This window comes from Hemiscyllium ocellatum, chromosome 37 (genome assembly GCF_020745735.1).
Source record: "Hemiscyllium ocellatum isolate sHemOce1 chromosome 37, sHemOce1.pat.X.cur, whole genome shotgun sequence".
NCBI classification, from domain to species: Eukaryota; Metazoa; Chordata; class Chondrichthyes; order Orectolobiformes; family Hemiscylliidae; genus Hemiscyllium; species Hemiscyllium ocellatum.
Genome location: NC_083437.1, coordinates 13,998,018 through 14,025,581, shown reverse-complemented (window position 1 = coordinate 14,025,581; position 27,564 = coordinate 13,998,018). Strand labels below are relative to the sequence as shown.

The window sequence follows — 27,564 nt, the reverse complement described above, 5'->3', positions numbered from 1 at the left end:
AAGCATCAAGCTCCTAAAACCTTTCACATGTGAAAGTCCCAAATGTGTAAGCCAGGAATCTGTTTTGCATTTATTAGCATTATATGAATGTTGTCTAACACTCCGGCCTGATGCAATTACTTTCATGGGTACAATTTCTTTTCGAACTCAGTCATGGGATGTAAACATTGCAGGCTAGACAAGCATATATTGCCCATCCCCAGTTGCCTGGAAAAGGTGGTGGTGAATTATTTTCCTGAACCACGACACTCCATGTGTCGTAGGAAGACCCACAATGCCAGTAGAGAAGAGAGTTCCAGGATTTTCACCCAGCGAAATTGAAGGCACAGCAATATGTTTCCAAGTCAGGATGGTGAGTGTGATTAGAGGGGAACTTGCAGGTGATGGTGTTCACATGTATCTGCTGCCCTTGTCCTTCTAGTTGAAAGTGGCCATAGATTTGGAAAATATTATCTAAAGAATCTTGATGAGATTTTGCAGTGCATCTTGTAGATGGTATATGCTGCTGCTATTGAGTATCTGTTGTGGAAGGATTAGATTAGATTAGATTACTTACAGTGTGGAAACAGGCCCTTCGGCCCAACAAGTCCACACCGACCCACCGAAGCGCAACCGACCCATACATTTACCCCTTACCTAACACTACGGGCAATTCAGCATGGCCAATTCACCTGACCTGCACATCTTTGGACTGTGGGAGGAAACCGGAGCACCCGGAGGAAACCCACGCAGACACGGAGAGAACGTGCAAACTCCACACAGTCAGTCGCCTGAGGCAGGAATTGAACCCAGGTCTCTGGCGCTGTGAGGCAGCAGTGCTAACCACTGTGCCACCGTGCCACCCATGTGGTGCCAATTAAGCTAGCTACCTTATACTGCACGTTGTCAATCTTCTTGAGTGTTATTGGAGCTGCACTCACGGAGTTACTTACAAGGTGTGAAGTATTCTATACACTCCTGCCTTGTGCTTGTTAGATGGTTGACAGGTTTTCGGGAGTCAGATGTGTTACTCTCTGCAGAATTCCGAGCCTCTGAAATGCTGTCATAACCACAGTAATTATATGGGTAGTCCAGTTCAATTTCTGATCAATGTATCCCCCAGGGTTTGATAGTGGAGAATTCAGTGATGATAATGCCATTGAATGTCAAGGGATGATAGTTAGGTTGTCTCTTTTTGGCGATGGTCTTTGCTATTTCTATGGCACTATTATTACTTGCCACTTTACAGCCCAAGCTTAAATATTGTCCAGGTCTTCTTGCATTTAGACTTGGACCATTTAAGTTCCAGAGGTGTCATCAACATTGTGCATCATTGGCAAATGTCTGCACTTCTGATCTTCATTAACATTATTAATGAAACATCTGAAGATGGTTACACCTAGGATTTCCCTATGCTAGACAAAAGTGAAAAAGAAGAGTTTGTACGTAAACCCAATTCTATATGTGAGACATAAGTAGAAAGTGATAGAGAAATCCAGTAGGTCTGGCAGCCTCTAGAAAGAAGCAGAGTTTACTCAGATCACCCAGGTTGTGAAAAGTGTAATTTTTAACTGGTCTTGCAAGATATTGTCATGGTATACTGCTAATAGTGTAAGGGATGCAAACTGTGTACCCAACTCAGCCTGGCCAAACAAGGCAATCACACTGGCTAATGCTAGCAAACCTGACCACAGCAAGCGTGAAGGTTTCAAAGTAAAAAGTGGTCAAAATAAAAAGTACGATAAAACTCCAGCAGATCTGCAGGAGGACAAAGGCAATGCCTATCTTTCTGAAAATCACAAAAGGATTCAATTTCCTCATCACAAGCTCCTTGCAGATTTCAAATGGGACTTGTGTGGCATCTCACAATTAGCCAAACAGAAATGGATATTTCCATATTAATCAAGGGTAGAGAGCAACACTCTAACAATATATCCTATGGTTGCCAAATCTTCCTTGTCCAAGTTGGTGTTTGGGATGGGACTGAGGCATTATTTTTCTCTCCTGGATTGGGAGTGAGATTGGGAGGATGTATAGAAAAACACAATGGGAAGAATCTGATAGGAGTCTGAGTGATGTGAGCTGTGGCGAGATGTGTGGCAGAATCAGGCACTAAGTGTGCAGAGACTCATCTCACCATTGAGATTATCTCACTCTTTGCTTTTTACAATAACTGAAGTAATGAAATTCTCTGCAGAGTGGTGCTGATTGATAGGGATTAATGCTTGATAAATGCCTATTCAATAGCACACTTTCCTTATTAATATTTACACTCGCAAGTTTGATAAGTTGGGACAATGTTGAGAAACCTCAAAATGAAAACCAGTGCCTGTACCTGGCAGATTCAGCTCTCTGCTTACTCCCCCCCACCTCCATGTGTCTGTGACCAAACCACAACTCAGACCATGATATATAGATGCTAGCCACATTCAGTCCTCTTCCATGGACGTTGGCATCACCATCTGTCTAGGAGAGCACATCTTGCTGTCAAACTCACACCTGATCCTCATTCCAGTAGCTTATGCAATAAACATATGGCAGGTGAAGCAAGTATTCCTGATGAAGGGCTCCAGCCCGAAACATCATTTTTCCAGCTCCTCAGATGCTGTCTGACCTGCTGTGCTTTTCCAGCAACACACTCTCAACAGATAAAACAAGCAGCCAACTGTCATACAACTCTAAGGTGAGTCATCCTCAATGAAGTCCGTTGAGACACTAGTCCATCGGGGTCCTCAGCACAGTAAGCCAAGGATAATTTCCCACCATAGTCCAGGGAATTGGCTACAATCAGGTGTCAACAGAGTCTCAGTCTGTCCATGCCTCTGCAGATCAGGGAGTGGGCCACAGACGTCCATTGGCACCATAGTGGCCAGTCGTACGGGGTGTGGCAAAGGGCTGATGCAGTTGGAGAAATGTATAGAAACCAATTGAGTTTGAACACATCTTGCCCAGAGCTGTCCAGTCATGTCAGTCGAGGGCATGAGCCACCCTCAGTCACCTGGTCAATCCTCAGAAACTCATGGGAAAAGAGTTTGGGGGTTGGGGTGAAATAGCAGCCAACGTTCCCTCTGAGGTTTCTGTATTCTCCTCCTCAGAGGAAAAGGATGGCATTTCTGATAGAGTCAGGCATTTCAGTGCTGAGGACAAGGGTATCTTGTGAAATCTGCAAGACCAAAGAGAGAGAAGGTATTGCAGCCTCTGGTTAGAAGCGGTGTCCAGTGACTGAAAATGACAGTGCAGTTAATGGAAGAGTGGCAGTAGCATATAGAATAGTACTTACTTGTTTGGCAGAGCATGGATGCTTCAGCATCCGTGCAGGTGTGATCCCAATCTTCTCCTGTAAGGGCCAAATTTCCCTTCTTACTGGGGATAAGGATCCAGATGTTAGGTACCCCTCCAACTGCCCAGGCGCTCTCAGCCCTTATTCAGGCTATCTTCTCTTATAATGAGAATAAATCGGGGATTACACTACTGTGACACAGTGGCATGCCTGTCAGTCCTGGTACATGTGGGGGGAAGGTGATGAGATTTAACACAGAACTGAGGAGAAGGCACAAAGGCTTGCACAGTTAGTGGTATGGGAGGCTGACAGGGTAGGGGAAGAATGTTGGGATCAATATGCATGTGGAAGCATGTGGAATGGCAGAGATCGTGACTGTGAGTTTTAGAGAGAAAAAAGTGTGGAGTTTAACCTTGCAGAACTGAGAGGTAATTGGCTTTTTTTATAGCATCCTGGCTGTTCTTTCACACCCTGAAGCTGGCACTGACCTGGGTGTTGACTGCAGACCCGGCTATTAAGATCTGGTGGCACAACCACTTCTTAAAAACTTCTGAAAAGAGAACAGTTGTCCTGTGCAACACCCTGTCCACCAGGAGCTTAAGGTTCCAGTTGGTGAATTGTGTTGCCATCTTCCCATTCCCTGGTATTTTGTAAGTATGACCTTCAATACTGTCCTGATGCATTGCAGCATTTTAAAGGTGATGTGGGTACAAGGGATGCCAGTCTTTGAGTTGATATTTGCTGAGTAGCGAGGTGTTATGGAAAACGATGCATTAGAAATCAGATGTGAGACACATTGTTGGGCAAATAAATGTGTCACATTTAACTAAGTACAGTAGGACATCTTACCAGACCTCATGGTGACAAACACTCCAAACAAAAACACACCATACCACTTGAATTTAGCCAAAAAAACTTAGATTTGTTAATGTTGAGAGCTGCCATATTTTATCAAAATGTTTTAAAGAATCGCTGTTTCATGTGCTCGCAAAATGGAGCTTTCCTCATTAGATAAGTGTATCTAATCTCCCCTTTGCACAAATACAGTTCCTTTGCTCTGCCAGCTTCACTGCCTGCTCCTTGAAGAGAGCCAGGAGCACTGTAGGCTTTCTTCATACACACTGTTCTCGACATGGTTTTGCTTATGTGCACGTTCTCCTCTTGCAGAAGGAGAGAAGCATTCAGAGATATTAGCACAGGATCTATCCTCAGATAAGGATTGAAATATCAATTCCCAAAGCCGTGAATGTCTGCTTTAAGACCATAAAACCATAAGACATAGAAGTGGAAGCAAGGCCATTTAGCTCATCAAGTCCACTCTGCCATTTAATCATGGCTGATGGGTGTTTCAATTCCACTTACCCAGACTCTCCCTGTAGCCCTTAATTCCTTGTGAGATCAAGAATTTATCAATCTCTGCCTTGAAGACACCCAACGTCCCAGGCTCCACTGCGCTCTGCGGCAATGAATTTCACAGGCTCACCACTCTCTGGCTGAAGAAATGTCTCCTCATTTCCATTCTAAATTGACTTCCTCTAATTTTAAGGCTGTGACCACGGGTCTTAGTCTCCTCGCCTAATGGAAACAACTTTGCAGCGTGCACCCTTTCTAAGTCATGCATTATCTTGTAAGTTTCTATTAGATGTCTCCTCAACTTTCTAAACTCCAATGAATACAATCCCAGTATCCTCAGCCATTCACCATATGTTAGACCTACCATTCCAGGGATCATCCGTATGAATCTCTGCTGGACATGTTCCAGTGCCAGTATGTCCTTCCTGAGGTGTGGGGCCCAAAATTGGACACAATATTTTAAATGGGGCCTAACTATATTTTTATAAGTCTCAGAAGCACATCGCTGCTTTTATATTCCAACCCTCTTGAGATAAATGACAACATTACATTTGCTTTCTTAATCACGGATTCAGCCTGCGTGTTAACCTTTAGAGAATCATCGACTAGCACTCCCAGATCCCTTTGTACTTTGGCTCTATGAATTTTTTCACCATTTAAAAAATAGTCCATGCCTGTATTCTTTTTTCCAAAGTGCAAGACCTCGTACTTGTTCACTTTGAATTTCATCAGCCATTTCCTGGACCACTCTCCTAAACTGTCTAAATCTTACTACGGTCTCCCCACCTCCTCAGTACTACCTGCCTCTCTGCCTAACTTCGTATCATTGGTGAACTTCACCAGAGTGCTCCCAGTCCCTTCATCCAGATCATTAAGATATAAAGTGAACAACTGTGGCCCCAACACTGAACCCTGTGGGACCCCACTTGTCACCAGCTGCCATTTCGAAAAAGAACCTTTTATCCCAACTCCCTGTCTTTTGTCAGACAGCCAATCCCCAATCCATGCCAGTAGCTCACCTCGAACACCATGGGCCCTCACCTTACTCAGCAGCCTCCCATGAGGCACCTTATCAAAGGCCTTTTGGAATTCTAGATAGATGATATCCACTGAGATTCCCTAGTCTAATCTACTTTTTACCTTTTCAAAGAATTCTAACAGGTTTGTCAGGCACGACCCCCCCTTACTAAATCACTGATGACTTGTTCTAATCTGACCATGCACTTCCAAGAATTTAGAAATCTCATCCTTTATGATGGATTCTAGAATTTTACCTACAGCCAAGGTTAGGCTAATCAGCCTATAATTTTCCATCTTTTGTCTTGATCCTTTCTTGAACAAGGGGGTTACAACAGTGATTTTCCAATCATCTGGACATTTCCCTGACTCAATTGATTTTTGAAAGATCACAGTCAGCGGCTCCGCTATTTCCTCAGCCACCTCCCTCAGAACTCTAGGACATAGCCCATCGGGGCCAGGAGACTTATCAATTTTTAGACCTTTTAGCTGTTCAAATACTTTCTGTTTTGTCATGGCTACCATACTCAACTCTGCCCCCTGATTCTCCTTAATTGTTGGGATATTGCTCATGTCTTCCACTGTGAAGACTGAAACAATGTACTTATTAAGTTATAGAGTCATAGACATGCACAGCATGGAAACAGACCCTTCGATCCAACCTGTGCACGCCAACCAGATATCCCAACCCAATCTATTCCGACCTGCCAGCACCCGGCCCATATCCCTCCAAACCCTTCCTATTCATATACCCATCCAAATGCCTTTTAAATATTGCAATTGTACCAGCCTCCACCACTTCCTCTGACAGTGAATTCCATACACTGTGTGAAAAAGTTGCCCTTTAGGTCTCTTTTATATCTTTCTCCTCTCACCCTAAACCTATGCTCTCTAGTTCTGAACTCCCCCACCCCAGGGAAAAGACTTTGTCTATTTATCCTATCCATGCCCCTCATGATTTTGTAAACCTTTATAAGGTCACCCCAAAACCTCTGACACTCCAAGGAAAACAGCCCTAGCCTGTTCAGCCTCTCCCTATAGCTCAAAGCCTCCTACCCTGCAACATCCTTGTAAATCTTTTCTGAACCCTTTCAAGTTTCTCAATAACTTTCCGGTAGGAAGGAGACCAGAATTGCACACAATATTCCAACAGTGGCCTAATCAATATCCTGTACAGCCGCAACATGACCTCTCAACTCCTGTACTCAATACTCTGACCAATAAAAGAAAGCTTACCAAATGCCTTCTTCACTGTCCTGTCTACCTGCGAGTCCACTTTCAAAGAGCTATGAACCTGCACTCCAAGGTCTCTTTGTTTAGCAACGCTCCCTAGGACCTTACCATTAGCGTATGCGTCCTACTAAGATTTGCTTTCCCAAACTGCAGCACCTCGCATTTATCTGAACTAAACTCCATCGGCCACTTCTCAGCCCATTGGCCCAACTGGTCAAGATCTTGTTGTAATCTGAGGTAACCCTCTTCGCTATCCACTACACCTCTAATTTTGGTGTCATCTTTAAATTTACTAACTACACCTCTTATGCTCACATCCAAATCATTTATGTAAAGGACAAAAAGTAGAGGGCCCAGCACCTATCCTTGTGGCACTCCACTGGTCACAGGCCTCCAGTCTGAAAAACAACCCTCCACCACCACCCTCTGTCTTCTACCTTTGAGCCAGTTCTGTATCCAAATGGCAGTTCTCCCTGTATTCTGTGAGATCTAATCTTGCTAACCAATCTAACATGGGGAACCTTGTCGAACGCCTTACTGAAATCCCTTCAGCTATTTCCTTACCTCTCAGCACCAGCCTTCCAGCATCAATTTGAAGCGGCCCAATTTCCACGTCTTCCTCTCATTTGTTTCTTATGTATTTCAAAGAAACTTTTATAATCATTCCTAATGTTGTGAGCTAGCTTACCTTCATATTTGATCATCTCCTTCCTTATTTATCTCTTTGTTATCCTCTGTTTGTTTTTATAATCTTCCCAACCTTTTGATTTTGTTTTGGTATTACTGGTAAGAAGAATGTAGTTTGGGGTAGCTGAGTTGAGTTCTGAATCAGTGGCCCTTCCGTTTGATCAAAGAGTTAGATTAGTGAAAGACAATAAAGTGTAATATTATGAGGTTGTAAGTACCCGAAGGCTTCTGACCAAAGCTGCGTTTTGTAGTTTTGTCCTTGTCCCACGCAAGACTTTGGTGAAAATGCATTGAACATATTAGATATGCTAGTTGTATTGAAAGTGGTATGTATTGAGTTGCTAAATTGGAAATAAAAGAATGAATTAGCCATTTATTTGCATGGTAAGGCAAACTTGATTAACGCAGTTTCAAGTGACATTAGGTGCACATTTGCTTCATCACAAAAAACTACTTCCTATTTCCAATTACTGTAGTCTTTGATCTGTATCAGCAGATCTGCTGTTGAACCACATTCATACCTTTATCACCCCAATAGTCAGCTGCTCCAGCACATTCCTGAATTACCTTCTATCCTCCATCAACTTGAGCTTATCTAAAACACCGCTGCCCAACTCATAGCCTACATCAAATAGTGGTCAATTAACCATCTATGTCCATTCATCTTATATATCTTAAACTTTAATGAAATTTTCATTTATTTGTCCAAACATTTTTATGGTCTTGTTGCTTCCTATGCTATAAAAAAACATTTTCTGTTGCTGTTTCTGATTTACAGAATCCACAGTTTTTATTTTTATCAATTAATTCTGGCCTCTTAAGTATTGCCCACTTCATATACCCTACCACTTGCAGTTTTTCCCTCAGTCATCTAGGCAGGTTACTTTGAAATTGCCAACCTAAAAGGAGCCCAGAAGATATTACTGGGATAGAATGTGTCCATAATATACCTCTCTGCTGCCTTAATACAGACTATGGATCTTGCTATATTGAGACAAAGTGTGATGTCGAACCTAAAACTGGGAGGAAGTAGCACTCGAATTTTGTTGAGTTGCCTGACATTATTATGTTATTTAAGCTTCCATTGAATTGGCAGGATGGGGAAATGATTGGGTGGATTAGTACAATGGATCTACTGACCCCCTTTCTGCAAACCGAGGAATCATTCTGGTCAGAAAGACCCATGGTTGACTTTTTTGTCTCCCTGCCAATTCAGTAAACTATGATAGTCAACTAACAAGCACTTAAAGACCTCAATTTCCCACCAGCCTGAATAACTGTGTTCCCATCAGGCAGGAAAAGTGGTAGCCTTCACAAATTCTCCCCAGGTGAGTTATGCCTCGATTTTCTCTGATCCAGGGGCATTTGACAGGACTGAGTGGGAGGGGGAGTTGTAGGGTTGATGGTTAAAAGCCAAATCCCTGCTCTTCTCTCAGGATGCCCAGCCATCCAAGCCCCAGAAAACACACTTACCTGCCATCGCAACCCTCACCCCATTCCTGCCCCCCTAGACCCCCCCCCCCACCTCCTCCACCATCACCACCAAACAGATTTACCTGCATCACTCACATCTGAGAAAGCAGGAGTCCTGAAGTTTACACTGTGCCATACCAGTTTATGGAAATTGAAATATATTCCATTTCAATGCTGTTTTGGTGGAGGCATTAATTCATTTATTTTAATCTGATTAGTTCGTCTGTTTTTGTGAGTCTAATAGAGATAATTTCAGACAAATTAAGATTTTGTAGGTGATTACATAGCATCATTTCAGGTTTTGTAAACCTCTATAAGGTCACCCCAAAACCTCTGACACTCCAAGGAAAACAGCCCTAGCCTGTTCAGCCTCTCCCCATAGCTCAAACCTCCAACCCTGGCAACATCCTTGTAAATCTTTTCTGAACTCTTTCAAGTTTCACAACATCTTTCCGATAGGAAGGAGACCAGAATTGCACACAATATTCCAACAGTGGACTAACTAATGTCCTGTTCAGCCACAACATGACCTCTCAACTCCTGTACTCAATACTCTGACCAATAAATGAAAGCATACCAAGCGCCTTCTTCACTATCCTATCTACCTGTGATTCCACTTTCAAGAAGCTATGAACCTGCACTCCAAGGTCTCTTTGTTCAGCAACGCTCCCTTGGACCTTACCATTAAGTGTATAAGTCCTGCTAAGATTTGCTTTCCCAAAATGCAGCATCTCGCATTTATCCGAATTAATCTCCATCTGCCACTTCTCAGCCCATTAGCCCATCTGGTCCAGATCCTGTTGTAATCTGAGGTAACCCTCTTCGCTGTCACTACACCTCCAACTTTGGTGTCATCTGCAAACTTACTAACTACACCTCTTATGCTCGCATCCAAATCATTTATGTAAATAACAAAAAGTAGAGGACCCAGCACCGATCCTTGTGGCACTCCACTGGTCATAGGCCTCCAGTCTGAAAAACAACCCTCCACCACCACCCTCTCTTCAACCTTTGAGCCAGTTCTGTATCCAAATGGCTAGTTCTCCCTTTATTCCATGAGATCTAACCTTGCTAATCAGTCTCCCATGGGGAACCTTGTCGAACGCCTTACTGAAGTCCATATAGATCACATCTACTGCTCTGCCCTCATCAATCTTCTTTGTTTCTTCTTCAAAAAAACCATTCAAGTTTGTGAGACATGATTTTCCATGCACAAAGCCATGTTGACTATTCCTAATCAGTCCTTGCCTTTCCAAATACATGTGCATCCTGTATCTCAGGATTCCCTCCAACAACTTGCCCCCCACTGAGGTCAGGCTCACTGGTCTATAGTTCCCTGGCTTGTCTTTAGCCCCTTCTTAAACAGTGGCACCATGTTTGCCAACTTCCAGTCTTCCGGCACCTCCCCTGTGACTATCAATGATACAAATATCTCAGGAAGAGGCCCACCAATCACTTTTCTAGCTTTCCACAGAGTTCTCGCGTACACCTGATCAGGTCCTGGGGATTTATCCACCTTTAACTGTTTCAAGACATCCAGCACTTCCTCCTCTGTAATCTGGACATTTTGCAAGATGTCACCATCTATTTCCCTACAGTCTATATCTTCCATATCCTTTTCCACAGTAAATACTAATGCAAAATATTCATTTAGTATCTCCCCAAATTTCTGTGGGTCCATACAAAGGTTGCTTTGCTGATCTTTGAGGGGCCCTATTCTCTCCCTAGTTACGCTTTTGTCCTTAATATATTTGTAAAAACCCTTTGGATTCTCCTTAATTGTATTTGCCAAAGCTATCTCATGTCCCCTTTTTGATCTCCTGATTTCCCTCTTAAGTATGAAGAAGTAGCAGGACTGTCCTGTATAAGGATGTCTAAAATCACTGATAGATTACAAAAAGTAATATTTTTGTATATTCTATTCAAGTAATGTTTACTTTTTAAATATGTACATATTGTTCCGGGCAGTTGTCATCTTTTTTTCTTCAGTTTTTTACTAGAAGTAGCTCAATGTGAGAAAGCTATTTGTTACTTTTCAATAAGCTCACATCAAACTCATCCAGTGTTTTAAAAGAAAATAAGGACCAAGAAAATCATTCAGTTTAATGCTATGACCCCTCGGTTATAAAAAGTGTTCTGTTGTTGAGAAACCTCAGCTAGACCGCAGCAACGATATTGTAGGAAAAGTCCTGGCTGTAGAAGGAAATAAGCATATCAAGGTTTTTTTTTAAATTATTCCCTCACAGCATTATTTCAGGATCATGAATTTTAAATGCAGTTTGTTCACATGACATTTTGACCATCCAACTCATCAAATTATTTTGTGTATGAAGTAGAAGTTTAGAAGTAGGATTGGAACTGAGACAAATTGAGAGGTAGTAAGTGATAACCATTCATTACGTGATTTTAAAGACTTGAAGACTGTGGGTTAAAATTGGGTTAAGTAATGAATTATTGACTGCTATAGTTTAGATGACTATTTATTTTGATAATGTTTCAGGAAAATGTAGTCGTATTTAACCACTGTTTTAAAGATCTTCATCAGCTTCTTAACTCGAATTAATTTGACTTTTCAGATTTTGATCAACGAAATGCCAACATGGGTGGGCACCCATCGCTGTAAACTGCAGAGTATTTAAGAACTTCGTAAAAATAACAGCCAGCATTTATCTTTGTTCATTATTTTTGATATGATTTGTATTGATTTTAATTTTCCAGGCTCACTCAAGCTGGCTATTACTCATCCTGAATTTTACTGGTATGTTGATGAGGGACTAACAGTTGAAAACATGAAAAGCTCCCTGCTTCGTAGTGAGATCCTGTTTGGAGCCCCACTTCCCAATTACTACTCAGTGGATGACCGATGGGAAGAGCAGCACAGAAAGTTTCAGAAGTTTGTGATCTCTTATGCTGACCTTTTGGCCTCACAATCCACCAAGTGAGTAAAATAAGTATGTGTTTGAGCTGAAGAGAAATTTGGTCAGGCATTTGTATATCTAATATGGACATAATCCTGTATTATTCCTTTAAAGATGCTTTTTCTATTTCAAATTTTATCCCTCAAGGCCTTAGCAATACTTCCACAAATATGTTTCTCTTCATTAAGTTTCCAAAATGATGATTCCTTGTGTGCCTTTTGCATTGTGTTTAGTAGCTGAATCTAATCACAACAAACAATATCCACAAATGTGCATTTCAGCAAGAGCCAATGGCTTATAATTGGAACTGAAATTCCAGATTTTTACCTATTGGTAGAGGCCAATTGTAACTACATTACTGTCAACAAAACTGAGATCAGCTAGTTCGACACAGACCAGGAGTCAAACCTTGAATCTTTTAGGTTTTTCTTTTGCTTAATTCCTTACTAGGTAGTGCAGTTCCCCGAAGGACCATGAGTAAAGCTTTTATGTGTAAAGTTAATTCAATGAATTTTGTTATTTTTGTTTGCTTTTTTTAAGTTTTAAAATTAAATAGTAATGGAAGCTCTTCTCTCATTCAAACAATCCTATCTTTCTCCACTCTATTTGTGGCTTAGCTGCAGTGAAATTTACAATGTAACCCTAGTTCATCTATTGCAGTGTGATGCATGGTAGGATGTTAGCAGTATTATTTTGTGTTACTAACTAAACGAATAAAAAGGCTTATTCTCAGATTCATGATGTAGGATTGAAAAAAATTATTGAGGTAAAAAGGAATTTGGAATACATTATATTACATTAGGAGGCCATGGTTTAAATTTAAATTAGTTATCCCAATATATACCTAGTTCTGGTAACTGTGAAATACTGGAGATGTCAGCCCTGGAAGTGGGTTAGGAGAAAGCCAAAAGAACGGTCTTTAGCATCACAGACCTGAGCTTTGTAAAGAAAGGCTTTAAAATATTAAATATTTTAACTTTGGGAAAAATTAGAATGCCTGTCCAAACTTTATTCACAATAAGTGTAGGAAACATAAACCTAGAGCACTACTGCAGTTTAAGCTGTATCAATAGGAGAAAGTGGCACAAGCTCAAAATAGGGGCCAGTTAGGACCAGTTTCAAGAAGTTATTTGTAAACTCATGACACTGAATCCTGAGTAAGGTGAATAAGATAAAACTTCCGGGAAGCATTTTGAAGAAACATTTCTAAGCTGTATGTTAGACAGTAGAGTCTTTCCTAAGATTGACTGAATAACTTTTGGCGAGATTAATTAAAGATGTTGAGAAAACGTAAACACATTTATTGTGTTAATAAATAGAGTTCTTGCCTAATCTCCTGAGTATTTACAGAATGTTTAGTTTTTGTGAAACTCCACAGCCATTCTCTTTCATTTAAGTTCTCTGTTGTCCTTTCTATGAATTGCATTCTATTAAATAGAATTGATAATATTGTGGGTACTTGGTATGGGCTGACTAAAAGTGAGCTGAGTAACTACATTACAAAGGAACAATATTTGGGAAAACTCATGTTATAGAATCTTAATGTAATGATCAAAAGTGAAAACATTAACTGCTCCATAAGCATTCTGACGGAGTTTCTTTCACACTATATTTTTATCTACTTTATATTCAGGCATGTATCCATAACCCCTGCTTCACAGTACTGATCTCTTTGTTTCACTCATTCACCTCAGCATGTAGTAATTTTCTCAATTGCATTCATACAAAAGCAGATAGAGCAGAGGTAGAAAGATTAGTGACCACAATTCACTTTTAAATGGAACCCTGAGCCGTGAAGATCAAGCTCACACAATGAAAGAATATTAAAAGGATTTCTTCAGAATCTTGCCTGAGAATAAACCTTCCTTGTAACAGTAAAATAATATTCTATAAAGAATTGTCCTGTATCATGGATAAGTTATGGGAAGGTATATGATCTGGCATGTCATTAAAACAAAGACAACATTTCAGCTGCATTACAAATATTAATATTGTACAAAACCAAACTGACTAGCAGGGTCTGCAATTTGCTACTATGTCAACGGATCAGGATATCTCACTGAAGTAATTTAAATCTTAAGGCAATATAAGTTGGGGAAAAACAAGAACTTGTTAGCCATTAATTTTGCCTCGCTGCCAGCTTCCTCACCTTAAAGGATTACTATGTGAAGCTTATCGTAAAGATTATAAAGGAAAATTCCAATAAAATCATCCCAAAGCTATTTACTTGTACCAAAATGTCTTTCTATATTACTTTAATGCCAACCCAGCATTTAAAGTGTTCGTAACAAAACAGTTCTGATTTCTACCTAATAAAGAACAGAGTAAGATAAGTTCCATTCAACCCAACATATAAACTCCTGAGAGATCCTCGCAAGGTGGAAATGGATAGGATATTTCCTCTTATTGGAAAATCTATAACTACACATTACTGTTTATAATGGAGGGTAAGTTAGTTCAATTGGCTGGATAGACGGTTTGCAAAGCAGCATGATGCCAATAGCATAGGTTAACTTTCTGCATGAAGGATTTTTATTCTCATCCTTTCCCCTCACCCATGGTGTGGTGACCCTCAGGGGTTGAACTTCCATTTATTGTTGATTTCCTTGGGGATAACATTGGAGCATTCAGCTGTTTGAAGTAGTGTGCAGCTGGGATTTAAATATGACACCAGCATGATTTTATGTTGCAAAGTCCTGGCAGTGGTGAGCATTTCAGTCTCTCCTGCTTTACAATTCCTTGAGACTAGGCAGAAGAGACCAGTTTCATTATTAATAAGATAAAGAATGGAAGGAAAATTCCAACAGAAAAATCAACATGGACCATTCTGAGCTGGCTACTATAAATGTTACTTGAAGAAACACTTGGTTAAAAAATGTGAAAATTATGCTATATGAGAAAATCTCACTGACACAGTAACACTCAACTAACTTCAACAAACTTTCAATTTGAATTTGGAAATGGAAGTTGATGGTGGTATACTGGTAATATCACTGGACCAATAATCAGAGTTTTAAGCCTGGGACATCCATTCAAGTCCCACAATGGCAATTGTTGGAATTTTACTTCAATGAACTAATTAAATTCTTCAGCAGGAGCCTCAAGGTGCTGATGGACAGGTGATACAGAGGAAGGCCATGTTTTTTCTTGCTGACCAGCAAAGGAGATGGAACCAGACCCACTTGTCCAGAGCAGTGATAGTTACTCGGGTTAGTACAGTGTCACAGATTAAAATAAATATCCAGCAGTTCAGGAGGAAAGGGAATATCTTCTGTGCTTTAGAAGGGTAAGTTCCACCTCACACTAACAGGTTCCCCATTCTTCAAACCTTGCCGCTGCACATGCCTCTCACCATTCATGTGTATGCCTATTGTATGTAACATGTTCACTTGACTGCTCTCACTCACTTTGTCCTCCCAATCTGTGGGCGGCACGGTGGCACAGTGGTTAGCACTGCTGCCTCACAGCGCCTGATACCCGGGTTCAATTCCCGACTCAGGCGACTGACTGTGTGGAGTTTGCACGTTCTCCCCGTGTCTGTGTGGGTTTCCTCCGGGTGCTCCGGTTTCCTCCCACAGTCCAAAGATGTGCGGGTCAGGTGAATTGGCCATGCTAAATTGCCCGTAGTGTTAGGTAAGGGGTAAACGTAGGGGTATGGGTGGGTTGCGCTTCGGCGGGTTGGTGTGGACTTGTTGGGCCGAAGGGGCCTGTTTCCACACTGTAAGTAATCTAATCTATTAGCCCTTCGTGCCCTCTGTGCTTCATACTTACTTATTGAGGACACCTCATCATATGTCTTGTTCCTCCATTGTCACTAGTAGCTCTTCCAACTATTTCCCGCATGCATTACCCTCCTTTTGTCTCATGGCAAGGAAAAATGTCTCACCGCCAGGTGATGATGGATAGAAGCTCGTCAACTCACCAGAAAGTGGAAGACTTTGGCAATCAACCCAGGGACCTTCATTGTACTGTGTGGGACTGTTCTACCATTACCAATTAATGCTAACTCATTATTAACCTACACAAGCTTTCATTCCTTTTTGTTAAACTAATTTTCTTTGTCTTGTGCAAATACTCATAGCACCCAGCAAACCTGCACCAAGAAAAGGCCAGCACCAAGGGACAAGTTTGTTAGAAGTACTCTGTCAACTGGATCAAAGTTGAAACAGTCTACCAAAATTATCAGTATCATTCTGGCTCTGGCAGGTGTCTGTCTGGCTGCGTACATGGATTTACCACAATAGAATCTCAGATCTAGCGTGCAGTCTTTTCCAGATATGCACACTATTCCTTTAGCCACAGATGCTCAACATCAAAGTCAAGACATTAGGGGGGACAACTGCCAGGAGGAGGAGTTAAACTCAGGCCACCCAGATGCTTCTTAAGAAACCAGAGGTCCCTCGCCCATCCATCACTCCTTGCAGAGTGTCGAGAAATCCCAACAGTGGAGCATGACATTGTATCTGGGCGGAAACTGTCAGTAAGCTCGGTCCTCTACACCAAATGCCCCTGGAGATGACCAACCAATTCTTCCACAGCCACACAACCAAGTATAGTGGATACTCCCGACGCCCCAGCTGCAGAAGTCAGGATTACACAGTGAAAGAGAAAGGAAGAAATCATCTTCCAGAAGGCAAATAGATGACACTTCATTGTAAAGCTTCTTGAATTGTTCTTGCTTTTCTCTCTTTCTCTCTCTCTCTCTCTCTCTCTCTCCGTGTGTGTGTGTGTATATATATATATATATATATATAGGTGTGTGTATATATGTTTATTCACACTGATAAAGTATCTGCTGTGATGACTTTATCATTGTTGGATTTGCTGAAGTCAGAACCATTTGAGAGTTGCACAATCAACAAGTACTGCTTATCTAGAGAAGAAGGTAAAGTGAAGATCCTGTGATAGGATTCAACACCACCTAGTGGAGCAGGAGAGATGAGGACCCCAAGACAGGCAATCAACATTATCTGGGGAAGCACACAAGGTGTGAAGTCCAAGACAAGCAGTTAGCATCACCTAGAGAGGGAACAATGGGAGATCTTAAAAACACCACAAGAACAGATACTCTCAGAGGGAGAAAACAACATGAGACAGGAGCCTACACTAGGAGCACTATCCCATTATTGTCTGTTAATTTGGTAAAGGAAGGAAGGCTGATTGAAAAGTACTGGTAAAATTTTCTACAATTCTAACTCTAATAAATAGTTTTTAAGGTTATGGGATGGCTCTTCAGCCATCTTCTCTGCCCAGAAGCTCTTCAGCCACGTTCTCAAACAGACTCGCTACCACAACCACATCTCCTTCCTCAGCACCTGCCTACGGAACCGACTAACCCCGCACAGACTCCGGACTACGTTCAGACCAACAACATTTGGACCCAACCAGGACAACCAGTACCTACAACAAATCCGAAGCCTCCAGCAACAGACCTCCCTCCGGATCCTCCACTCCCAGGACAGAACCCCATTGGTCCTCACCTACCACCCCACCCATCTCCATATACATCGTATCATCCGTCATCATTTCCGCCACCTCCAAACTGACCTCACCACCAGGGACATATTTCTGTCCCCTCCCCTATCAGTGTTCCGAAAGACCACTCCCTCCATGACTCCCTCGTCAGGTCCACACCCCCTACCAACCCAACCTCCACTCCCAGAACCTTCCTCTGCAACCACAAGAAATGCAAAACTTGCGCCCACACCTCCCCCCTTACTTCCCTCCAAGGCCCCAAGGGATCCTCCCATATCTGCCACAAATTCACCTGCACCTCCACAGACATCAATTATTGCATCCGCTGTGGCCTCCTCTATATTGGGGAGACAGGCTCCTTACGTGCGGAACGTTTCAGAGAACACCTCTGGGACATCTGGACCAACCAATCCAACCACCCCGTGGCTCAAGACTTCAACTCCCCCTCCCACTCCACCAAGGACATGCAGGTCCTTAGACTCCTCCATCGCCAGACCATAGCAACATGACGGCTGGAGGAAGAGCACTTCATCTTCTGCCTGGGAACACTCCAACCACAAGGGATGAACTCAGATTTCTCCAGTTTCCTCATTTCCCCTCCCCCCACCTTGTCTCAGTCCCAACCCTCGAACTCAGCACCGCCTTCCCAACCTGCAATCTTGTTCCTGACCTATCCGCCCCCACCCCACTCCGGCCTATCACCCTCACCTTTACCTCCTTCCACCTATCGCATTTCCATTGCCCCTCCCCCAAGTCCCTCCTCCCTACCTTTTATCTTAGCCTGCTTCGCACACTTTCCTGAACTATGAAAGCAACCACCCCAACACACACAAACGAAGTTGCATCAGGACATTATTCAAAAGGGCCACAACACACTGCAGCACACCTGAACTATAAAAAGAGGAAGAAGAACACCTATACAAGGTATTCACCAAAAACAGATACCCGCGCAATTTCATCAACAGATGCCTTAGGGAAAGACAACGAAATGAGGACATGCCACAACCCAAAGGACTGGCCACACTCCCATACATCAGGAGCATTTCTGAACTGACAGCCAGACTGCTGCGATCACTAGGACTCATAACAGCATACAAACCAACAGCCACTCTCAGACAACAACTCACCAGGACAAAGGACCCGATACCCAACATGAGCAAAACCAACGTAGTGTACAAAATCCCATGCACGGACTGCACAAAACACTACATAGGACAAACAGGAAGACAGCTAACAACCCGCATCCATGAACACCAACTAGCCACGAAACGACACGACCAGCTATCCCTAGTAGCCATACACTCAGATGACAAACAACATGAATTTGATTGGGAAAACACCACTATTATAGGGCAGGCCAAACAGAGAACAGCCAGGGAATTCCTAGAGGCATGGCACTCATCCACAAATTCGATCAACAGATACATCGACCTAGACCCTATATACCGGCCACTGCAGCGGACAGCAACTGACAACCGGAAGCGGCAGATTCAAACCAGTATAAATGCCGGAGGAATCAGCACAGAAGCGCTTCACAGGAGGCTCCCAAGCACTGAAGATGTCACCTAGAAATGGGACGAAACATTTGCAACAAAAACTCCCAGCTCGGCGAACAGAACCACAACAACGAGCACCCGAGCTACAAATCTTCTCACAAACTTCTTCAACATGGATAGATCACCAGGAGTGGAAGAATTGTATCCTAGGTTATTTAAAGGAAGCCAGGAAGGAAATAGTGGATGCTCTAAAATCATTTTCCTATCTTCGTTCTACAGTAGTGAGGTAACAGAGGATTGGAGGTCTGCAAATGTTATACCATAATTCTAAAAAGTGAGAGAGATAGGTCAATTAATTACAGGCCAGTCAATCTGTTCATAATATTAAATGATTTAGACTCAATTGTGGGAGGCATGATTGGCAGGTTTGCACATAACACAAAAAAAAGGGACAGATAATTGATAGTGAAGAATATGACTAATGACTGTTGGATAATATCAGTGGTTTCGTTGAATGGTTGGAAAAAGAGCAAATGGAATTCAATCTGGAGAATTGTGGGCTTACTCATTTGGGGCAGCAAATAAAGCAAGGGAATACAAAATAAATAGGACAGTATTGAGACAGCTCAAAGAATTGAAAGACCTTGAGGTGCAGGTTTCTGTGTGAGGCAGGATACATAGAAAAGGTGACAAAGAAGCTAAATGGGATGCTTGCCTTCATTGACTGACCTTTGAAATGCAGAAGCAGGGATCCAATGTTGGAACTATAAAAGACACTGGTTAGATCGTAGCTTGAACTTTGTGTATAGTGCTGATCACCATATTATTGGAAGAACATATTAGCCAATTGCATAATTGCCAACGAGTACAAGGGAGATTTACAAGAATGTTGTCAGCAGTTAAAAATTGTAGGTCTGAGAAAAGATTGGATAGGCTAGGGTGGTTTTCCTATGAACATAGGAGGCTAAAAGGTGACTTAATCACAGTATATAAAATGATGCAGGGCTTGGATAGTATGGACACATGACCTGTTTTCCCTCGTGGAGAGAACAGTATGGAGGATACAGATTCAAGGTGATTGGTAAAAGCATTACAGGGGACATGAGGAAAAGCCTTTTTATCTAAAGAATACTGGATGTCTGGAATTCGCTTCAGTGAAAGTGAGGACTACTCATGCTGGAGATTAGAGTCAAGAGTGTGGTGCTGGAAAAGCACAGCAGGTCAGCCAGCATCCGAGGAGCAGAAAAATCGACGTTTCAGGCAAAAGCCCTTCATCAGGAATGAGGCTGGCAGCCGTAGGGGTTGAGAGATAAATGGGAGGAGGTAGGGCTGGGAGGTAAGGTAGCTGAGGGTACGAAAGGTGGATGGAGGTGGGGTATTGGTGATAGGTCGGAGGGGATGGTGGAGCGGATAGGTGGGAAGGAAGATGGACAGGTAGGACAGGTAATAAAGGTGGTGCTGGAAGGTTGGAACTGAGATAAGGTTGGGGGAAGGGAAAAGAGGAAACTGATGAAATCAAAATTGATGCAATGGGGTTGGAGGGTCCTGAGGCAGAAGATGAGGTGTTCTTCCTCCAGCCGTCAGGTAGTAAGGGAGTGGGGATGGAGCAGGCCTAGGACCTGCATGTCCTCAGCAGAGTGGAAGGGGGAGTTAAAGTGTTCAGCCACGGGCAGTGGGGTTGGTTGGTGCAGGTGTCCTGGAGATGTTCTCTGAAGCGCTCTGCGAATAGGCATCCTGTCCGCTCAGTGAAGAGGAACCACATCGGAAGCAATGGATACTGTAAATGACATGTGTAAGTGCAAGTGAAACTTTGATGGTGTGGAATGTTCCTTTGGGGTCTTGGACGGAGGTGAGGAGGGAGATGTGGGCACAGGTTTTACAGTTCCTGCAGGGGCAGGAGTTTGTGCCAGGAGGGGAAGGTGAGTTGTTGGGGGGCATGGACCTGACGAATTAGTCGCGGAGGGAATGGTCTTTACGTAAAGCAGATAGGAGTGGGGAGGGAAATATATCTCTGGTTCATTTGTAGGTGGTGGAAATAGCGGAGGATGATACGATGTATACGGAGGTTGGTGGAGTGAAGGTGAGGGGGTTCTGTCCTTGTTGCGGTTGGAGGGGTGGGGTTCAAGAGCAGTGGTGCGGGAAGTAGGTGCGATGCACTGAGGACATCATCAACCATACGGGAGGGGAAATTGTGGTCTTTAAAAAAGGAGGCCATCTGGTGTAATCTGTGGTTGAACTGGTCCTCCTAGAAGCTGATGAGGCAGTGACGGAGGAATTGGGAAGAAGTGATAGCACTTTTACAGGATACAGGGTGGGAGGAGGTGTAATCCAGGTAGCTGTCGGAGTCGGTGGGTTTGTAGAAAATGTCAGTGTTGAGTCAGTCACTTGATGGAGATGAAAAGGTACAGGAAGGGGAGGGAGGTACCTGAGATGGTCCAGGTAAATTTAAGGTCAGGGTGGAATGTGTTGGTGAAGTTGATGAACTGTTCAATCTCCTCTTGGGAGCACGAGGTGGCACCAGTGCAGCACCCAGTTTAATGATTGTGGTGGAAATACTCAACCCAATTAAAAAGAAACTGAATTTGTATATAAAGACTTTAATTCAAAGGCTACAGTTTAGGCACTGGAAAGTGAGATTAGAATGGACAGTGCATTGATTCAGCTGAAGCAGATGCAATGGGCTGAATGGGGTCTTTTTATGCTGTAATGTTTCTATGGTTCTATCTCTCACAAGCAACTGACTCCTTGATGGCAGATAGCGTCAGATATCATGGATTGTTTAACCAAGGAATTGCATTTTAATAATGTGAGCAACACTGAGATTAAAGCCAATATGCAAGGATAGTGTTTGGGCCTGTTCTGCACTGATCATCCACACAAAACACCCACTTTGTGAGCAACTGTACAGAATCAGTAATAATTGGAAAATAAGGCATCAGTGCTACCCCAGTGCATTTGTGGGTCGAGAGTTGGGAGATGCCACATAGGCTCCCATGTCCTCTATGAAATGTGTTGCAGGCGTAAAAATTCCATGTAGCTATAACCTTGATGGCAACCCTTTCCTTTTGAGCACGACTTGCTCCAGCAGAAGACCCAGTTTGGTGGTGATGGAGCAGGACATCCTTTATCTGCATTCAAATTGTTGTTTTGAGAGGTGTCTAAAATGAGAGGGAGATACAGGTATTTCTAGTATAACACGATGAATGCATTCCTGTGTAACTTTGCACTATAGAAAATTGCTCTACCTGTGCAGTACAAAGTCTGAACTATCCAAACAGTGTCCACTATTTGTCAATTGTGTTTTAGCCAATTTGCATTGATGAAACACACGTTATTCCAGATGAGGGTTATTGATATTCCCCTCCGGCTACTTGAGGAATCTTCTTCCTGCTTCTCCCTCTATAGGATGTGCAGCAGCAACTTCATTTGCTTGCTGACAGTGCTGTAATTGCTCCTTCCTATGATGCTGTTTTGCCTCTACAGCAAGATACATCATCAGATATATGAATCTATAATCTGCAGGGAATGTCAGAAATATAGCAGCATTCAATAATGAGCCTAAGCCCTTGTATGAATCACAATGAGCTTTAAGTTCTGCCCTGATACAGTGTATAATGGAGACCGAGATGGAAAATAATGTCATGTTTTGACAAAGAGCTCTGAGGAATCCAGACACACATTCCAGAAGCAAAGTATCAATGTTACATTGGAGGAGAGAAATTCTGGCTGTGATCCAGTCACAGTAGCAATCCGGTTGAAACAGTGTGTGACCACATAAACTGTGCTGTAAGTGTGATATTGATGTAGCATATTCAAGAAGAACGGGTACCTGATCCGCTGCTTCTTAAACAACAAACCCAAACACGTAGACTGAACACGCCCAGAAACCCTAGTCACACTACCATACACCAAAGACATCTCGGAGATAACTAGCAGACTAATCTGACCCCTTGGCATCATGGTATCCCACAAACCTACCAACACACTGGAACTGTGACTGATGAACCTAAAGGACCCTATACTAACAACCAGCAAAACTAATGTCATTTACAAAATACCATGCAAGGACTGTAACAAACACTATATTAGACAGGCAGGCAGAAAACCATCCATCAGGATACACGAGTACCAACAAGCCAAAAGACATGATCCACTATTACTAGTATCTTTATATGCAGACGAAGAAGAACACCACTTCAACTAGGACAACACATCCATCCTAAGGCAGGCTAAACAGAGACACACATTGGAATTCCTAGAGGTCTGGCATTCAAAGCGGAACTCCATCAATAAACACATCGATTTGGACCCCATTTACCAACCTCTGTGAAAAAGAACCGGAAATGATATCACCCACTGTAAGAGACCAAGACATATAAATAGAAAGTGCGACAAAACACCAGCACTTCACCAGAGGCTTACCGATCACGTTACCTAGCACGGTGATGAAACGTCTGAAAACAAACCTGCCAGCTCAGTGAACAACTTACAAACCTGGTATTTAAGTTGGCAGAATAGCAGGTGAAAACTCCATTGCCTTCCTGTCAATGACCAAGTTAAGTCTGTGGTGGAACAACCCATGGACAGCTTCTCACCCCACCACCAATTGATGCCTACTTAAGAGCCTTATCCTCTTCCACTGGTATTCATCCTGTGAAAGATGGGAGAGTGTGGAGACCCTGAGAAATAAACCCTGTGTTTGCTTCAAATCATCCTCAAGGTGCCTAATTTATGTATCTGGCATGATGAAGAGGAGCACACTGAGATTCATCCCTTGGTATCACTACCAACCCATTCTCCTCCAATCCCTCCATTTTTCCTTGTCACCATTATTCAGCTCTGGTTGCATCCATCACAGTCCTCAAGTGTTGTAATACTTGTCACACTGTCAACTCCCATAGAATCTACTGAGCAATGAAGAATTACCAGCTTTTCATGAGCTCATAGTTCTTAATGGACAAGACAACAGCCCTCAGGTTCATGATTTCAGGGAAGGCTCACTGCTTAACTGTTAAGTGAGTGGACTAATTGCAGCAGGACTTCCCTAAAAAAAAGGTAACATAGGCCCATACCAATTCTTGAGCCGAAAGACAGGACACCCTTTACCTATATTAAATATCACCCATAGTAATACTTAAATCTGAATTACCTTCAGAATTCTCGTGTTTGACTGCAAACATTGTGCATATCATATATATTCCAGTGCTAAAAATTTAGAAGAAATAACACTCAGACTTATACTCATTGAGCAAGATGTTTCTATTGCCTGAAAACTCAAATTCTTGAAGTGGGTAGATGGATGGATCTAAAACTTTGGCAGAGTTAAATTGTTCTCTTTGCTGATGCTTCAGCACAGTACTTAGAGGGTGCAAACTCTAGCAGAAAACTTCAACACCTTCTGCTTTTAGTTGTTTTAAAAATGTGCAGTAATTAAATGTTTTCACTTAAAGAGATCAAAATGGTGGTTAGGTATCAAAAAAAACTCTCATTGGCTTCATCATGTTAAAACCCTCAAAGATATTCAGAAGCTTTCAACTACAGTTTTGTTGAAGCTCCCAAAGGCATCAGTTGACAGCAAATGCAATCTTTGACCCTCAATTGAAAGAAGCACAAAAACCCAAGAAAATTAATGGAAAGTCAGATGGGAATTTATTAATCTTCTAATTCATTGCATAAAATGTTTTCATTCTATATGGCATAAAATCTATGAAACCATAAAAACTATAAAAACAGTAATTATAGAAACAATAAACAAAACAAAGTATAAATATAATAAACTATAAAAATGTAAACCACAAGAAGCAATCAAATCCATGAAATTGATGAAAACCATAACAAGCACAAAGCCCATAATAAAGCTCAGACCACAAAACTGATGAGAACCATAAAAATCTGAATCCATGTCAACAATTTATAATAAGCTGCAGGCCTCCCATTATTTGACAATAATCATGCTGGATCCTGGATAGCAATTTACATTTATGCCGCAATGACCTTCTCCTCCACTATTTAACTCTCCTGTTCCTTCTGCCCCATATCCCCTCTTTAGCGGCTGACTCTGCTATTGTTTCAAACTCCTCCATGCCAGGTCGACCATTTTGGAAAATAAAGGATACTTTGTTGAAATAGCAGGCGTAGCAGAATATAATAAGTGTCCATCTCTCTAGTCCTTCCCCTACTCTGTCTCTCTCACCCGTGTTCTCTACTTCCATTCTCCATTTAATTCTTGTAAAACTAACAGTGTCCAGCATTTCCAACTCTAGTACATTTTCTCCCGTCAACCTACTTCCTTTTACAAACCCTTCACTGTAATCCATGTGTTAGAATTTCTTTTTACTTGGAGCTGCACAGAATGAGTGTGAAAACAATTTTGACTTCAGTTTAAACTGTACGACCAAATTTTGAATCTGCAATATCATTTCAAATTTCAGCTTTGGCCCCACAAAGCAGCAGGATGCAGAAACTGGAGTAGTTGCAGGCAAACAAGCAGGGGTTCAGCAGAGTCAAAATCCAGACAGGGTGACAGAGAGGAGAGAAACTAGAGAGCGCAAATCCGGAAGGAGGAGAACTTGGCGGGGAGATTATCTGGCTGGTGTTGGGGAAGGACTGATGGTGGAGTAGTGTAGGGACATGACTATCAGAGGCAGGGGGATAGAAATTGGTATGAGAGATTCCATGGGGGCTAAGTAGCTATCAGGATGGAGAACAATTGCAAGAAGTAGAGCAATTTTGTGGACAGAATTCAAGGGGAAATCCAGGTGAGCAAGAGAAACTTGAAAGGCATACAGGAAAAATCAAGGGAAGGATCCAGTGAGAATCGGGGGTAAACTAGGGGCAGAACTGGGAAGGAATCTAGAGAAGATCTGAAGAGAGCAACGTGTTGGGTAGCTGCAGAAATGTTAAGAGATCAGGGGAAGGAGAGGAAGATTAGAGGTGAGAGATATTGGTTGGATTGATCAGGAGAGAGACCAGGATCTAAACAGGATGGAAGTGAGATAGAGAGATTGTGGAGAAAGAGAAATTTGGTGAGAATGAGGGTGACAGAGTTAGCAAAGTGGTTGGGAAAGAGAGAAGTTCAAGAGAGAGTGATTGTAGGGAGAATTCAGAAGGGAGGGATTTCAGGGAAATCCACACTTTGAAGGATTGGAAAGGATCAGGGAGACTCTATCATGGGGGAGCTCAATCTTGAGAGGAAGGTAGATTAGGTTGATGGGGTGGAAGACTAGATATGTGAGGGTGTGATTAATCCAGGGGATGGAATACAGTGGATCTCAGACTTCAGGGTCGACATCACTCCCATCTGGTTTCACCAGTACCACCATTGTTCCCCCCCACCACCCCCAGAACAATAGTAAATGTCAGAGTTGCCATTAGCACAATTTAGTCACCCTGCATCAAGTTGTTCAGTCTGTTAAGATCAATTTGCAAAATATCTTGTGTCAATCCAATCCAAATGAATAATAAATAAAATGCCAAAGTTTGTGATTGGGATAATTAAATAATCTTCATATTGCTTTGTGATGCACAGTATTGAAGACTATTTTGTTCTCAGGAGGCAATGTATACTTTGGAACTTGCAAATCAGCACTGGAAAGATCACGCATGTAATTCTTGCAATTTGATGGGGGAAAAAAAACAAGAAATAAGGCAACAAATATGTGCTTCAAATGGTTTTTCATGAGGAGAACACACATAATTACTGGTCCAAAATGTTTTCTTCTTCAAGAAGCAAACAGTAACTTTTGAGTGGATAACATTACCCAAGACCAAGGCATAATTCTAAGGATAGTAGAACCATTAACTGAATGAGGCTTCATAATATACATGTACATGTGGCCACCCATATACAGAAAGCAGAAAAAACAAAAGGGAGGTGTATGTGTTTGCAGAGCCGTTACACAATCTGCAGACACCCTGTTAAACAATCTGCACAGTATTTAACATATTGATTTGGGACAAAGAAGAATCTAAAATAAACATTGCTGTTGTCAATTGATATGTGGAACCCAGTCAAATTTGTCTTAGCTTCTCATTTCGTCAATTCTGCAACACTGAAGAGAAATCATGTTTTGCAATCCCTAAGTGATTGAGAGTTTCAAAAAAGGAATATTGCTGATGATGACAGAAAGCATTTACTTAATGTTAGACAAGAAAAGGCTAAATTCACTTCAAGTCTAAATTGTAACATCAAGAGATTTGATAAGTTTTGAGAAGGTTTGTAGCTCAGGTTGAGGTTCTGGATATAGGTTTGTTCACTGAGCTGGAAGGTTCATTTTCAAACGTTTCATCACCATACTAGATAACATCTTCAGTGAACCTCCGGATGAAGCATTGATGATGATTCCTGCTTTCCATTTATATGTTTGGTTTCTTTGGGTTTGGATGTCATTTCCGGTGGTGATGTCATTTTCTGTTCATTTTCTCAGGCGGGGGATGAGAATCGGGTCCAAGTCAATGTATTTGTTGATAGTGTTCTGGTTGGAATGCCATGCTTCTAAGAATTCTCGTGCGTGTCTTTGTTTGGCTCGTCCTAGGATGGATGTGTTGTCCCAATCAAAGTGGTGTCCTTCCTCATCCATATGTAAGGATACTATTGAGAGAGGGTCATGTCGTTTTGTGGCTAGTTGATGTTCATGTATCCTGGTGGCTAGTT

At 42.2% G+C, this 27,564-nt stretch overlaps 1 protein-coding gene across 5 annotated transcripts in view; it reads left to right on the top strand.

The window, feature by feature from the left end:
* The window catches only part of disp3 (dispatched RND transporter family member 3), a 501,842-nt gene that overhangs the window by 304,344 nt on the left and 169,934 nt on the right, over positions 1-27,564 (top strand). For all 5 annotated transcript variants that reach the window (XM_060852435.1, XM_060852437.1, XM_060852434.1 and 2 more), the window contains one exon: positions 11,741-11,960. In XM_060852435.1, the coding sequence (XP_060708418.1) occupies positions 11,741-11,960 (220 nt within the window). The remainder of the gene's footprint in view (positions 1-11,740; positions 11,961-27,564) is intronic.